General features: G+C 38.9%; 1 protein-coding gene across 1 annotated transcript in view; it reads left to right on the top strand.

The window, feature by feature from the left end:
* The first annotated feature begins 1496 nt into the window (after positions 1 to 1496).
* Positions 1497 to 16354, top strand: part of LOC140202760 (aldo-keto reductase family 1 member B1-like) — a 28887-nt gene continuing 14029 nt past the window's right edge. The window contains exons 1-7 of the mRNA XM_072268063.1: positions 1497 to 1699; positions 10627 to 10794; positions 10886 to 11002; positions 11543 to 11620; positions 11824 to 11946; positions 12084 to 12190; positions 15420 to 15501. Of these exons, the coding sequence (XP_072124164.1) occupies positions 1622 to 1699; positions 10627 to 10794; positions 10886 to 11002; positions 11543 to 11620; positions 11824 to 11946; positions 12084 to 12190; positions 15420 to 15501 (753 nt within the window). The 5' untranslated portion in view covers positions 1497 to 1621. The remainder of the gene's footprint in view (positions 1700 to 10626; positions 10795 to 10885; positions 11003 to 11542; positions 11621 to 11823; positions 11947 to 12083; positions 12191 to 15419; positions 15502 to 16354) is intronic.

Here is a 16354-nt window from a genome sequence, read left to right on the forward strand (position 1 = left end):
CATTGCTGTTTCCATAACAATTTAGTTTTACCAATCAAGGTTGTTAGCCCTGAGCTGAACCCCTGAACCTGGAGGACCGGGGAACCAAGGTTGTGGTCCTCTTGGAATGTCATAGATTAGCCTTCAATTAATCATTCCTCCTGCAAAGCTGTCATGCACTGTGGATGCAGGATTTCCCCAGCAGTCAAGAATCCAGTGAGGCAAGTTTAAATGCAGTTTAAGTCATGAGGAGCTGGCAGTGACTGTAAAATCCTGCCCACTGGTTCAGGATTCAACCTTTATAGTTGTATGCTCAGAAAGAAAATTATAAAGGAACTAAAATGTGGCATGCTTATCTCATACAACACCATCAACTTCATACTGAAATAAGGAACATTTATTTCAATTCCAGAATTTTTAGTCTCCTATCACAAATTACTGAAATTGTACAATAGCTTGATAAGGTCCAACCCAGAATACTGACTAGACATTTCAACTCACTGCTTAATCAGCAGAGCAAAACTGGCTATCTGGAATGGAAGTCACATGAAGACAAAGCAGGCTGTGTCCAAGTGAGGTGCATTCTCGTTAAAGCAATCAAAGTTCTTACTCATCCAAAACTGCCTATCTGGAATGGAGGTCACATGAAGACAAAGCAGGCTGTGTCCGAGTTCAGGAATATGAGGTGCATTCTCGTTAAAGTAATCAAAGTTCTTACTTAACTTGGTAAGGATGACTAATTCCCTGGTAGAAGTTACTTTTAAGAGGGACCAGTCTCAGTATGAAGGCTCAGCCATTCGGGACACGAAGGGGAAAGAAAAACCCTTCACCGAAAGAATGAAATTTCTGGAATTCTCTATCCAAGAAAGCCGAGGAGGTTCAGTCATCGAGTATATTGAAGAAATACTTTTTCTTTGTATTCTTACTGAGAAATAAAGTACATACCTTGACAAAGCACATTTCAACTTTGACCAATGATTTGAACAAAATGATGTTATTATATGCTGTTTTATCGTTATCCATTTTACCAATCTTTTGTTCCTTTCCCTGTGCTATTGATTAATATCTTTTGTTATTTAATCTGTCTTCCGTCCAGTCACCCAGATTTCATTTTGTTCTTCCCAATAACCTTTTATCACTATCATTTCCAGTCCTTATAAAAATCGTTAAAATAACTTCAAAATTGATGTTTTCCCTCCTGTCTCGCATACTGTACTGAGAGATTACTACCAGCCCTTTCTTTCCCGTTCAGAGCGTCCGTAGACCCGATAGTCAGTCGGTGGGTGGGGTGGAGGGAGGAGGAATGTGGGCAAATAACCGGTTTGGAAGGGGCGGGGTCTATTGCGGGCGCCCTTTAAATGACAGCGCCTGTTAGCCAATCGGAGAAAGGACTGGCGTCAGCAGGCAGGCTGGAAGGGTAAAGGAGAGCGGTGTGCAAAGCCCACCTTTGAGCGACAGCAACTACGAGCCAATCAGAGGAGGAATTAGCTTCAGGAGCGGGGTGGGGGCAGGTGCGAGTTTATTTTTGCCGTTTAAACGTACGTGCTTGCTAGAATCTTCTATGTGGTGGTAATGCACTGTTAAGGTGGATGCTAACCACCGTAAAACAAGATACAGACAGAATCTTCTATTAGCGTGCGTCATGGCTGGTGGTGGCGCTTTCACTATTACCCTCAACACTGGAGCTCACATGCCCGTTGTTGGGCTGGGGACCTGGAAAGTGAGTAAGTGAGGTAGTTGCCGTCGTTCCGTTCAGTGACTCGAAGGATGGGCACTCGGCAAAGTTAAACCTCACCGGAGTTCTGTGCGCTTGGTCAATGTCACTCCCCGCGCGGTGGGGGGGGGAATGGGGTAGCGGTCTGTGCCCCAAGAGCATGCGGGCCTTACCCCATCTCCCACACCCAGCTGCGGGCCGGACCGTGGGTTCGGGGGTTGCCCCCCAAGCGCTGAGGTGATGGGGTGGGGTGGGGGAACGCGCGATCACCATCTGCGGCGCGCATAGCCGACTCGTTCTCGGTCGAGTGAAGAACTGATAGTGTGGGGTGGGGGAGAGTTGTTCAGACGCGGGTTAACACGCTGTGTTGGGGGGGGGTGGTGTTTATTGCAGCGCAGGCGAGACTGAGTGAGGGGTGCCCGAGTTCTGGGACCGGACAGTGCTGTAAATCTCCCCGAGGTAGGGGCGTTACTGCTCGCACAGATGTGCGCGGGGGGGGGGGGACGGTATTCTCGCAAAGGAACTTCGTCTTTAAAGCGAAAGCGTGCAAGCCATTCCTTAATAAACAAGTGTGTGTGTGATATGTTAACTTCAACTTGTCATATTCTCCTTCGCCGTTATCTGAAGGAACATAAGTTGCATCCGCAGCGCTGTCTTTATCCAGAATAACCCCGAACAAAAAAAATTCAAGTGGGAGATAAGAGTTGGGGAGGGTGTTGATGTTTACATCTATTGGTCCAGTGTCAACGTACTAATGTGATGCCTTGCAGACTAAGCCAGAAAGAAGTTCGAGTTTTCTGTTTTCACTAATGGACAAATACCCGGGTAGAATTGAGCTTTTGTATCTGTTTTATCCAGCACCGGAATGTAAATATCTGTTTGAAGTGTAAGAGTGAATCTAATCTAACGAATAAACAGCCAATAGGTGCTCTTTATTATAAACTAGTTTTTTTAATTTTCTTTTTAGATTTATGTCTTCATTTATCTTCAGTTGAAAATAATCTGAATTCACAGTTTCATCTCCAAAGTATTTGTTCCATGTGTGCTTGGGGAGATCGTTTCCAGACAACACGCCGTTTTGAGCATAATGGGGAAACCTGGATTGAACACAACAGGAATTCTGCAGATGCTGGAAATTCAAGCAACGTGCATCAAAGTTGCTGGTTAACGCAGCAGGCTAGACAGCATCTCTAGGAAGAGGTACAGTTGACATTTCAGGCTGAGACCCTTCGTCAAGGCCTGAAACGTCGACTGTACCTCTTCCTAGAGATGCTGCCTGGCCTGCTGCGTTCACCAGCAACTTTGATGTGTGAAACTGGATTGCAGTTTGTTGGTGACTTTCAGTCACCGAATTCTGGTCAGCACTGCTGGACTAGAATGCCTTCTGGGATGAGATTACAGAGTACCTGGAAGCACATGACAAGATAGGCCAAAGCCAGCATGGTTTCCTGAAAGGAAAACCCTATCTGACAAACCTACTGCAATTCTTTGAGGAAATTGCAAGCAGGAGACACAGGAGACGTGGTGTACTTGGATTTTCAGAAGGCCTTTGACAAGGGGCCACTCATGAGACTGCTTAGCAAAGTAAGAGCCCATGGAATTACAGGGGAGTTACTAGTGTGGGTGGAGCATTGGCTGGTTGGCAGAAAACAGAGTGGGAATAAAGGGATCCTATTCTGGCTGGCTACCAGTGGAGTTCCACAAGGGTTGGTGTTGGGACTGCTGTTTTTTATGATGTATGTCGATGAATTGGACTACAGTATTAATGGATTTGTGGCTAAATTTGCCGATGATACAAAGATAGGTGGAGGAACGGGTACTATTGAGAAAACAGAGCTGCAGAGAGACTTAGATAATTTAGGGGAATGGGCAAAGAAGTGGCAAATGAAATACAATGTTGGAAAGTATGGTCATGCACTTTGGAAAAAATAAACAGGCAGACATTTAGATAGGGAGAGAATTCAGGATTGAATGATGTCTTTTTAGAACTGAGATGCGGAAAAATTAACTTAGTCAGGGTGGTAAGTGTGTGGAATTTGCCACGAGTGGCTGTGGGGGACAAGTCATTTGTGTGTATTTAAGGCAGAGATGGATAGGTCCTTGATTAGCCAGGGCATCAAAGGGTATCGGGAGAAGGCAGGGGAACGGGGATGACTGGAGGAATTGGATCAGCCCATGATTGAATGGCGGACAAGACTCGATGGGCCAAATGGCCGCCTTCTGCTCCTATATCTTAAGGTTTTATCTCATCTCCATTTTGTACAGTATTCGTCCTGGTATTCCTTCTTGCTGAATCCTCTATTTCCAGTCTGTGCTCCTTGTCTCTTGATTGCTCTGAATGTTTGGACTGCTACTCAATTGACCCATTGCCTGAGTGTACACTACTAGAATTTCTTGGCCAGTGAGTGTTCATACTGCAGTGCTGAGGTCTGACCAATTTTTGATGACCAGGAGCTTTTAATTGTGCAAATAGTTCTATCCAAAAGTAACTATTCTGCTTTTTTTTTTTACTTAAAAAGAAACGATATTATTTTGACTTGTTGAGTTCAATGGGGCAAATACAGTATTTTAAATATTTTATGGAGAATGTTGGGTACCAAAGCTGTTTGGAACTACCATAGATGTGAATTCTAGCAGTAGTAGTGTTAGCTGTGATGATGCAAAGGGTGTAAGAAATCTTGATAATTTTTGGGATGTAGGGTTTAAAACTTTGCTAAGTAGTATTGTGAATAACCAGGGAGGGTGTTTAAAGGTGAGCAAAGATTGGCTGGACCTACTCACATTACAAACAATTTTGATTTGGAAAGCTAGGATGAGTTATACTTTTTGAATTGAGAATTTTGTCATGTTTTCAGCTAAGTAATTTTCATGATCAATTGGAGGAAATTCACTGTTTAACATTAAGCCTGTAAGATGAAAGTAACCAGTAAGTGGAGAAAGAGGTGGGTGTGATCAGTCAACATTCTATGCAAGGGAAATAAACAATAATTCTTTCAAAACTCCGAATGCCACTTTACATGGTTATCCAATGATGAGTTTTGATGTTACCGACCTTGGTTGCCTGATCAAGTCTCAATGCCGCCAAGTACAGATCCCATACTCAACCTAAAGTTACCACAGGTCTTTCTGGTGACTGCCTGCTGTCACATCACAGCTTATCCAGTGATAATTCCTGTGTTTAAGACAGGTAAGTGATACAGTTTGAATCCTTGAGCCTGTCTGAAAGTACTGGGACCTCAGGTGTATTGTTTTTACAGCTTGATGACATTCTTTCTCATTGAGGTAGACTGAAAGCAACTTTTTCAGAGTGGCAGAAATCAAGATTGAATGAAGCAAATGGAAGGCATTACATGAATAGTGAAAGCGTTCAAATTCTGAGGATGGAATGGATTACGGGGGGGGTGGGGGGGAGATGTCTGGTGTTGGGTGGGTATACACCAACAGCCCATGCATATTGTCAGTAAAGGATAACATTCTTTAGCATAATATCAGAATTAGGGAAAACACTGAGAGCCAAAGAGGAGGAAAGCTGTCAAATGACTGAATAGTGAACAATGGGTTTATAAAAGGGAAATTGTGCATGACAATGCATTGGATTTCTTTGAGGAGAGTGGACCGAGTACAAATTATGTATTTTAATTCTCAGAAAGCTTGTGATAAGGTCCACACACATTGGACATTGGTGATAAAGTACTAGCATGGATATGTTGGTTGGAAGGAAAGGAATAAAGGGAAAATTTAAATGCAGATGCTAGAAATCTGAAACAAACGGAAAAGCTAGGAAAAAGCTTAACAGGTGGGGCAATGTTTTGTGTCTGCAACCCTCAGTTTTTCAAGTACTGCCTAATCTGAAATTCATCTGGAATTTTCCATTTTCATTTGTTGTAGTAATTGAAGCATTTACTTTGAGTTGATGGGCTATCATTAGAAGGATAAAGGCTTTGATGCCATACAAAACTGAGATTGAAAGATCTCTGGATACTAAGATATGGAGATGAGCAGGATAAAAGCTGTTTGGGGCAGAAACTGGTGAGCTTACTGAGTGGTCGTCTCCTATTTCCTCAAACCATGTGAGCATGCCCTTGCTAGTATAGAAGGGTGGAGAAGATTAACAAGGAAAGGAGTATGGCTTAGTATGGTATGTGATGGTTTTTGAGGAATGGAATATAAAATGCTGATATTGCCAGAACTATATAAACAAAATCAAAGCAAAAACAAGCATGTAGATGCTGGAAAATGGAAGTGAAAAATACTGAGGATACATTCAGTCAGGCAGGTTTCGTAGAATGAAAATGATGAACAGTGGAGCCCAGTGTCATTCATCAGAACTACTCAGTTTCCACTTGACCTGAATATTCCAGTATCACTTGTAATATGAAATTTCCAGTTTGTCAACTTTAATGCATATAGATTGGTGTCATTTTCACAGGAAAGATGTGATGGAACACAAATCTACAGCACATTAGTCCTACAATTACAGGCCCTTTGGCCTACAATCTTGTGTCACCCATGTATCCGACCGCACAGCCTTCTATTTTTCTAAGTTCTGTATATCCATCTAAGAGTCTCTTAGAAGACCCTGTTGTATCTGTCTCTACCACCTTTGCTGGCAGTGCATTCCATGCACCCACTACTCTGCGTGGAAAAACTTGTCTCTGGCATCCTCCTTGTGCTACTTGCAAGCACCTTGAAACTGTGCCCCTCGTGTTACTTCAACCCTAGGGAAAAAGCCTCTGGCGTTCCACATGATCAATGTCTTGCATTATCTTGTACACCTCTATCAGGTCACCTTTCATCCTCCGTTGCTCCAAGGAAAAAAGGCCAAGTTCAATCAGATGGTTCAAATTATTTGGCACTGAGGAAGCTAGGAAGAAACTTTTTTTTATTTGAGATGCTAGGACAGTATAGAACCATTTGACAACAGGGATGAAAGCCAAGAGAATAGTTTTAAAGTACATTGAGTGGATATTAATTTTAACCCAAATGATGATGGTACTGATATAGAACAATACCTGAACAGATGATAGAGGCTTGTTACACTTAAACTGATCATTTGCTGACATGTGGAATTCAAATGGGTGGATCTTTTCCTACTGGCATGGGCAAGATTGATGAAATGGCTTTCTATTCCATTAGGCTTTGGTGCTGTATGTAGGGAGGATTGTTTGTACATCGTAGATGTATCTTGCAAGAGTAAGTCATGCACAAATGAAAGAGTTGAAGAAGCAGGCAAAAGTGTAGGGGAGGGGAGTGCAGAAAATGAAGGTACAAGTATTGACTGTAATGGCAATTTATGCTGAAGAAAGGCTTAAGCCTCTGCAAATTGAACTGTGGACGTGCAGAGAGAAATATGCAAGTGGCAGCAAATAATTGTTTTGAAGAGGAAATGAAGACAAAAGATGGATGTTAGAGCCACTGAGTCTTGCACAGAAGAGCTTGGTGATTTTCTTATAGTAGCAAGCACCCCAATTGAGGCTTATCAATAGGGATGTCAGCCTTGAAAGTTGAAGTAATAGAGGAAAGAATGAAATCGAAGTGAGAAGTGTTGTAGGTTTGAACTGCTATGTGCATATACAAGCATCAAAGCAAAATTGGACAGTGTGGGAGCAAGTCAGTAATTTTCAATAAATTATTAAAAGTTCAAAGTCAAAACTGTGTTCCCTGAATTGGCAGTATAGATGAGCTATAGTGAATTGCTCTAGCTTTTGATTAACAAAATCCTTGTGTCGTGGCGGTGGAGAGAATAAATTTAGTGTGGATGTGATGTTGGGGGGTGGGGTCTTGTTCTGTGTTGTATAACATCTTGACTTTCGTTTTGAAGGATCTAATTGAAATACTTGAATAACATTGGTAGTACAGTGACCTTGGTTATATGAAAGAAATTTTTGAAAGGAATTTTGATAAGGTGTCAGGTAAAGGTGTTATGTAAGAAAGGGGTCATGAGGTTGAGGTAAATATTTTGACATGGTTAGACATTACAGAATAAAAGCTGAAGGGAGATTTTTAACAGTGACAAAAAATAATTACTGGGTACCTGTCAGGATCAGTAATTGATCTTTGGTTATTTGTTGTCTACAACTGGATACCTGATCTTAATATATGCAAGCGTACTGGTGATGTAAAACTTGTGTAAGGAAGTTTAAGTTACAAAGTACACAAGTTAGAAGAGGATACAGATGGATAGGCAAGAATGTGGCAGAGTGGTTTAATGTGAGGATTTTGAAGAAGCCACTCACTTGTAGAATGCTCAGTTTTTAGAAAAAATTGAGTGTGGTTAAGTGAAATGAGATGTTTTTGTCTGGTTAGCAAGCAATTGAATTAGTTAAGCTGTATGGCATGATTACGGTATGATTTATTGCCTGCTTATCTCAACCATATTTAGCTTGAAAGCAATGCAACAAAGGATCTTAAGATGTGTTGGGATGAGAAAGCTGTTCCATGAGGAGACATAGAGCAGAATTTTTATGATTTCAGGAAATGCTAAGATATGATTAGGAAGGAAATTGTCAATGTTGATAGGTTTTTTCCTTTGGTACTTTCTGATGGCTGGGATTACTAAATCTGAGATTTTGTTTTGGGATTAGGGACTGGCTAATGAAGTCAGCTGGAAGTTCCTCACTTGAGGATTGACTTCTTAAAATAAAAGATTATACTCTTGAGCTGTGGCTGTGTAGCTGTTGAACATTCAAAGGTTAAGATTCTGTAAGTTCCTGAATTCTATTGTGAGAGAGATGGGGGAATTGGGTGGGAAAACTAGGTATTTAGATGGCAGAACAGGCTTGGGGTCTTGCCCTACTGCTTGACCTATTCCATGGATATTGCTACAATTGCATTTATCCAGGAAAACAGCAAATACCACATATTTCACCTGTTATTAATCAGTTATTAAGGTGTTCAGGAGTCAGGTGGTCACTTGGTGATCATAGGGTGCCCAACCTCTGCTCGAATCTGGCCACAATTGGTAATTGTCAGATTATCAAAGTACTATCCAAGATAATGACACTTCACATAACTAAACTTGCTGTATCTGGTCAGAAAGTTTCTGGACAGGGCTTATGCTCAGCATATTGAGAAGGGAATGCAGTAATAATATTGCAGTTGAAATTATAAAGGTGGTCAGACTTGCTGCTGATGGTTGATGCCTGATTCTTGTGTGGCACAAACCTTACTGGCCATTTATACCCAGTGCCATTTAGGTCATGGTGGCTGTAGGCATGGACCACCTCATTAGCTGAGGAGTAACAAATGGAACTGCACACTAAGCGAATGTTAAAGAAAATCTTCACTTCTGACCTTGTGAAGAAAATGTCACTAAGCAAGCTGAAGATAGCTCTGAGGGCCTCCTGAAATGATGCTCTGGAGTTGAAATGATTAACCTCTAGCAATCAGAACCAGCTTCTTTCAGATATGAATAGAGATTGAAGAGTTCATGCCTTCATTCCCATTGATGCAATTTTATTTGGACTCCTTGATGTTGCACTTAGTCAGTTGCATCTATTGTGTCAAATCTCTTGTATTATCTCTGGAATTTGTCTTTTCCATCTTCTCTGTATTAGGACCAAGATTGTAAATTAGCTCTGAAACAAGTGGCTCTGATGGTGCAAAAGTATTGGTAAGTGGATTCTTGGAATGAAGAGCTTGTCTTATGAAGAAGTATTGAGCAGTCAGGATCTAAATGGAGGTGATAGTGAAATAATATGCTGAAGAAGTTATGAAGGTAGATACTGAAGATGTTGCCTTCTATGGAAAAACTGATTGGGCAGAGATAAAGGTTCAGAATAAGTGGAAAAACCATTTAAAATTACAATGAGGAATCTTGTATGAGGATTGTAAGTCCCTGGCATCCTACTTTCCAGAGTACTGAGAAGGTTGCATTATTGGATATGTTTAAGCCTGAAACAGATTTCTGGGCTCTGGTGGAATTGGGTTTGGGCAGCAAATTGGAGGTCAAGCTAATAATCTGGTCAGCCATTGAGCTGTTATCTTCAAATGGTGAATAGACTTGAGTCACTTTACCTGCTGCTTCTAGAATGGCACTTGATAGCATTGTCAAGGGATCCTTTTGGTACTTGGTAATGCTTTTGGTTGGCTGAGTGTCAGGATTAAGACTGTGCTAGAAAAGTTTGGTGTATGGCAGGGCAGATTTGCTGTATTACTAACAGAACCTAAAGTTTGCTGTAAGCAGTATCCTTAGGATTTTCAAACACAAAATCTGTAGATACTAGAAATCACACTCAATGCTGGATAATGCAGCAAGCTGGGCAGCATTTATGCAAAAGAGTAAACAGTCAATGTTTTGGGCTGAGGCCCTTCAACAGTCCTGATTTCACCCATTTTATGGCTTGTTGGTTGTAGTAGCAGAGACAGCCTGTTGCCTTTAGTGGTGATGATCATCCACCATCTTGATGCTCAGTGGTTGTTCTGGAGAGGTACTTCAAATAGTTCTTTTGGTTAGAGTTCAAGGCCCAGTGACTGTGTGGGGGGGGGAGGGGATATAATTTTTTTCCATGTGAACTTGCATTTGGCCATGTTCTCGTCACTTGCTGTCCTTGTCTCAGTGATAAAGTTTGTGCTTTAGAGAGGTGCTGATGGAGTGACCTAGAAGACTTAACTATTTTATGGATACTTTGCATTTCAGTGCTGGTGGGATTGGGCATGTCTAGACTGGTGAATGAGTTGGAAGTCATTGTCTGCTACCACTAATGTCAAGCTTCCCAAGTGTAAATGCAGTTGTCCTTTGCCTTTTTGTCTCTTACTTGTGTGATCTTCTGTGGTAGAGCTTGGTTAAATTCTAGGCTAAAGAGGATGTTGGAAGAATGTTTTTAGCTTTGCTGTTTTGAAATGCTTAAATTTGAATTGAGTGCCATTTATATTTGTTTCATTTGGCTTTGCCTTACCATTTGAATTTTAATTAGAATCACTTTTCTGTTCAGTCTGAGCCAGGTAAAGTGATAGCAGCAGTGAAAACGGCCATTGAAGCTGGTTATCGTCACATTGATTGTGCATTTCTGTATGAAAATGAAAAAGAAGTTGGTGATGCTATTCAGGCGAAGATCAAGGATGGAACTGTAAAGCGTGAAGATCTTTTCATTGTTAGCAAGGTAAAGGATTTGGGGTGCTGCCAGGTCGCTAAAGTATAATTTAACTTTAGCAATATCAATGCACTAATGAATAGTTTTGTTTTCCTGCTAGCTGTGGTGTACATTTCATGCCAAAGACATGGTGAAGGATGCCTGTTCTAACACATTAAGTGACCTGAAATTGGACTATCTGGATCTGTACCTTATTCATTTCCCTATGGGATTCAAGGTAAACTGCCTGGCAAAACAATTTTGTATATCTTTCTCTAGGTTAATTTGCACACTGCTCGAGTTAAATTATTTGTACCCTTAGATAGCCAAGTACTCAGTGGGTTGTTTAAAATGAGTAAATTTTGGGGGTCAGGTACTGTACTTGAGGTTTTTTAACATTCATTTGTGAGAAATCTAAGCCAACTGAATTACATTGAAGTGACTCATAGGAACATTGCTAGGTAGTAGCAAGCCATACTGGAACATCGAATATACAATGCAGAGCAGCCTCTTTGGCCCCGTTAGAAGAAACACAGGACTCCTGCCCTTGCATGCCAATGTGTTCCTCTTGTTGAGTAATGTCAAGGAATATGTAGTGAATACAATTTGATAAGACTTGGACATGAAGTATATTCTGTAATATAAATGAAAACAAACCAAAGGCAAACTGGCAAACAGCTCTTAAATGTTGGCATGTATTAACCTACTTGGGTCTACATCCTTTCTCAGTAATTTAAGTCATGCTTTTTGTTCTTGTTTCTAAAATATCTCCTTTTAGGCTGGCCCGGAGAACCTTCCTCTTGATGGGAATGGGGTGGTAATACCAAGTGACACGGATTTTGTTGACACTTGGGAAGTGAGTATGTAACTGAAGAATCTTAAGTTTATTGTTACTAGATTTATCTAGAAATTAAACTTGTAATATGTTTCCTCCTTAAAGCCCTTGTTGTTAGATTGGTCCCTTGACTTTAGTTGCTTGAAACATTATTCTGGATGGTCTTCAGTCTATAATAATTAACAGTCAGATCAATTTAAATTTTAATCATTTTCCATTTACAGGCAATGGAAGACTTGGTGGATCTAAATATGGTTAAAGCTATAGGGGTGTCCAATTTTAATCGTAAGCAGATAGAGCACATCCTTAATAAAAAAAATTTGAAATACAGACCGGCTGTCAACCAGGTAATTGATCACTTTTAAAATTTGGCATTATAGAATTTCACTTATTTTCAGTATGGCATTTATTGACACTACCTTTTTCTGTGAAAATTTCTCATCAACATTGAAGTTTTATTGTGTTCTTTTTTTTGTTTTACTAGATTGAGTGCCACCCTTATCTAACTCAAGAAGATCTGATCTCCTATTGCACTTCTAACAATATTGTTGTGACAGCCTATAGTCCATTGGGATCTCCAGACAGACCATGGTACTAACGTAATTTGCTCCTATTTTAGTAATGAGAAATTGCTAATATTGTAGTTTATTTTATAAAGACAACTTTCTTTTTCAATATTTTTATTAATTACTTACATAGACGAATACAAAATACATTATGAAAACAGAAACAAGATTGAAGTGCCCCATAATTATGTATAGTAACTAACCATAATATTGAAAAGGTATATTTTATTCTAATCTAAAACAATCAAAATGCCATAACAAACCAAAAAAGAGGGGAAAAAACAGCTATTTGGTTAAAAGAAAAAAAAAATCTCTGCCATATAGTTGTAAATTCAAACATATAATAGCCATCATCATTGCTATAATAGCCAAATCGAAAATTGTGAAAGTAGTTCCAAAAAGGTCCCCATAATGTGAAAAAATCTTGTCTAGGTATAGAAATAGAACACCTAATCTTGTCCAGATTGAAACGTGACATAACATCAATCAACCAATGGACATGAGTAGGCGGAGTGGCATCTTTCCATTTAAGCAACAAAACTCTTCTGGCTACAAGAGAAATTAAAGCCAAAATATGCAAATCATTCGATTTAAGAGTAAAATCATTTCCTCCAACAATGCCAAACAAGGCAGTCAGGGTTGGGTTTAAAGTTTACTTTAAAAAGCTCTGAGAAAGTTTGAAATACTTCTTTCCAAAATTTATCAAGCCGCGGGCAGGACCAAAACATATGAATTAGAAAGGCCTCTTCGACATTACACCTATTACAGTATGGAGAAAAATCTTGAGTAAAATCGAGAGAGCTTATCTTTAGTCATATAGGCTCTTTGAACCACTTTAAATTGTAAAAGAGAGTGACGAGCACATAACGAAGAGGTGTGAACAAGTTTTAAAGTTTCATTCCAAGTATCCTCATCAATTGAAATCTGTAGGTCTTGTTCCCAGAGGTTTTTAATTTTGTCTTACGAAATGTTTCTCATTACCAACAACATACTATAAATATTAGAAATAGATCCATTATGAAAAGGTTTCAAGGTAAAAATTGTATCAATTAAGTTCTTATCTAGACATTTAGGAAATGTATGAAGTTGAGAATGCAAGAAGTATCTAATTTGTAAATATCTAAAAAAGTGAGCTTTACGAAGATTAATAGTTGATCAAATGAGGAATGACCATCTCCAACAAACAGATCTGAAAACATTTAATACCTAGTCTATTTCACTCTTTTGAAAAACTACATGGGTCAAAGAAGGTATAAAAAAATTAGAAAAAATGGGAGTGAAAAACCAAATAACCCAAAGAATTTTCTAAATTGTAACCAAATCCTCAAAAAATGTTTAACTACATAATTATCAGTTAAATTACGTAAAGATAGAGGAATTAAAGAACCAAGAAGAGAAATAATAGAACATTTATTAACAGAATTAACTTCTGAAGAAACCCAAACTGGACAGTCTTCACAATTAATGTAGTATAACCAAAACGTAAAGTGGCGTATGTTGACTGCCCAGTAGTAAAACCTAAAATTGAGTAGGGCTAATCCCCCATTTTGTTTTTTAGTTTTCTGAAGATGAACTTTTTTTAATTGGGGGTTTTTATTCTTCCATAAGTAAGAAGATATAAATCGAATCTGAAGAGTCAAAAAAAGGATTTAGGAATAAAAACAGGTAGGACTTGAAATAACTAAAAAATTTAGGCAAAATATTCATCTTAGTAGAATTAATACGACCAATCAGCGATAAGAAAGGGGAGACCAATTTGATAGTACCTTCTTGATATATTCCAAAAGAGAGAGTTTTCTTTAAAAAGAAATTTGTAATTCCTAGTAATTGTTATACCCAAATAAGTAAATTGCTTTCTCAAAGTTTTAAAAGGAAGGTCAGAGTTGACTGATACCAAATTATTCAAAGGAAAAAGTTCACTCTTATGAGGATTTAGTTTATATCCTGAGAACTGGCTAAATTCAGAAAGTAAAGAGTATTGAGGGTAGAGAGGACTCCACATTAGAGATGTAGAGCAAAGGGTCATCAGCATAAAGTGACAACTTATGAGTGATACCCCTCCTTAAAATACCTGAAACGTCAATGGATTCACGAAACACGATGGCTAAAAGCTCTAAAGCCAAACAAAAAGCAAAGGACTCAAAGGACATTCTTGTCTGGTTCCACGTTGGAGATTAAATAGTTTGGAGCTCTGAGAGTTAATAAGAACCTGTGCATTGGGAGATGAATAAAGTAATTTAATCCATCGATTAAAACTTACCCAAATTTAAATTTTTCTAATATTTTAAAAAAATAATTCCATTTTACCCAGTCAAGGCTTTCTCAGCATCCAAAGAAATCACGCATTCCAAAGTTTCTTTAGAGGGAGAATAAATAACATTCAGTAAACAACGAATGTTAAAATGAGAATAATGATTTTTAATAAATCTGGTCTGGTCTTCAGAGATCTTTGCAAATCTTTAGAAAGAGTTGTAGTAAATTTCCAGTGTAATCTGGCCAACCTCTTGACATGAAAGAATCAAACTGCAAAGCTGTGTATCTTGAGGACACATAATGGAAAGACCATTGTCCTTCTCTATTAAATCTAAACAATATTATTACTGTTTCCCATGTGCCTACCTGACACTGTCTATCTGATTTGCCATATTCTTCAAAACCTGATCATCCATTGATTCATCCTTGGTACATTAAGAAATAATGTATTTGCAAAAAATAATCTCTGCTTTGCTCTTATTAGATGATGAATTTTTGAGTAATTGATCCCTAATTTTTTTAAACCATGCTACAATTTATGCACACTTATTATTGTCACTTGTACTAAGGTATAGTGGAAAACTTGTCTTGAATACTAATCATACAGATCAATTTGAGGAAGAACAAGGTAAAACAATACAAAATGCAGAATAATGTAACTCCTAGAGAGAAAGCGTAGGGCAGACAATGAGGTGCAAGATCATAGGTAGATTGTGAAGTCGGGTTTATTTTGTAGTACTAAGGAACTATTTTATAGTCTTACAAGAGCAGGGTAAAAACTGTCCTTGACTCTGGTATGTGCTTTCAGGCCTGTGCTATCTTTTGGCTGATGGAAGAGGGGAGAAGAATGTCGAGAGTGGGTGTGACCTTTGGGAAAGTTAATCTACCTCTGTGCTAAGCTTCTCCATGCCACTTCTACTGATATGCATCATATATTGCTGCTGAAAGTTCTTACTAGGAGATTTTGCACAAGTAATTCCGTTTCCTTTCATTAATTTCAGGGCAAAGCCAAATGAACCCAATCTCCTTGAGGATCCTAAGCTACAGGAAATAGCACAGCGCCATAAGAAATCAGTTGCACAAGTAGGAACTTCTCTTATTAAATCTCTGCAGCAGTGTCAAATTCTAGCTTTTTGGTTCATTACGTGTAGCTGTACCATGTGTACTTTAATTTTATTTCAAATACAATGGATTCCATTCGGACATGTTGAGACCAGTATGTTTTGGCCCAGTTGAGTGGCTGCCCCAATTGGCAGAAGATTCATGGAAAAGTTAGGTACAAAAAAGACCAAGTACTGTTTAACTGAAGAATAGATTGTGTTTAAATTAAATACAGAGCAAATTAGGACACTACCACTACTTTAAAGATGGAGGAATTCGTCAGTGTACGCTGGCATGTTCTTTGAGCAAAATCAGTGCAGACACCTATGCAGTTAATGGACTGCCTTCATTGTCTACCTGCATGAAGCAGTGTTGTAATCCAAATAATTTCCTGGCAGCCTGTGTAGTCAAGCTCAGGTTCAATTGTGTCATTCTCATCACTTTCCTAGTCTTAACGTTCCCCACTTGGTGTTCTGATATAATGCTTTCAATGATTGCATCCTCCAAATCTTCATTTTCTTTAGAATATTCAAGATGATTGTTGATGCCTTCAAATTCTTTGTAGTTTCTAACTTGAAGTAGTGAAATCATTTCCTTTTCACTCTTAGCTATTTCTGGCATCTCTAAGCCTGAACACTTGAAACTACATTGAGCAAAACAGTTCTGAATTGTCTTGCTTATTTCTTGCCAACTTCTATTGACAAATTATACTGCCTGTAAAAGATTAAACTTTGCTCTCACTTCCTTGGCTATTGAAGATGTCATTGATTTTCTTCAAATTCTTTAATGTGTTCACTAACTTTAAATTTTTTGATTCACATATCTATTGGCTACA

This window comes from Mobula birostris, chromosome 9, assembly GCF_030028105.1.
Source record: "Mobula birostris isolate sMobBir1 chromosome 9, sMobBir1.hap1, whole genome shotgun sequence".
In the NCBI taxonomy this organism is placed as follows: domain Eukaryota; kingdom Metazoa; phylum Chordata; class Chondrichthyes; order Myliobatiformes; family Myliobatidae; genus Mobula; species Mobula birostris.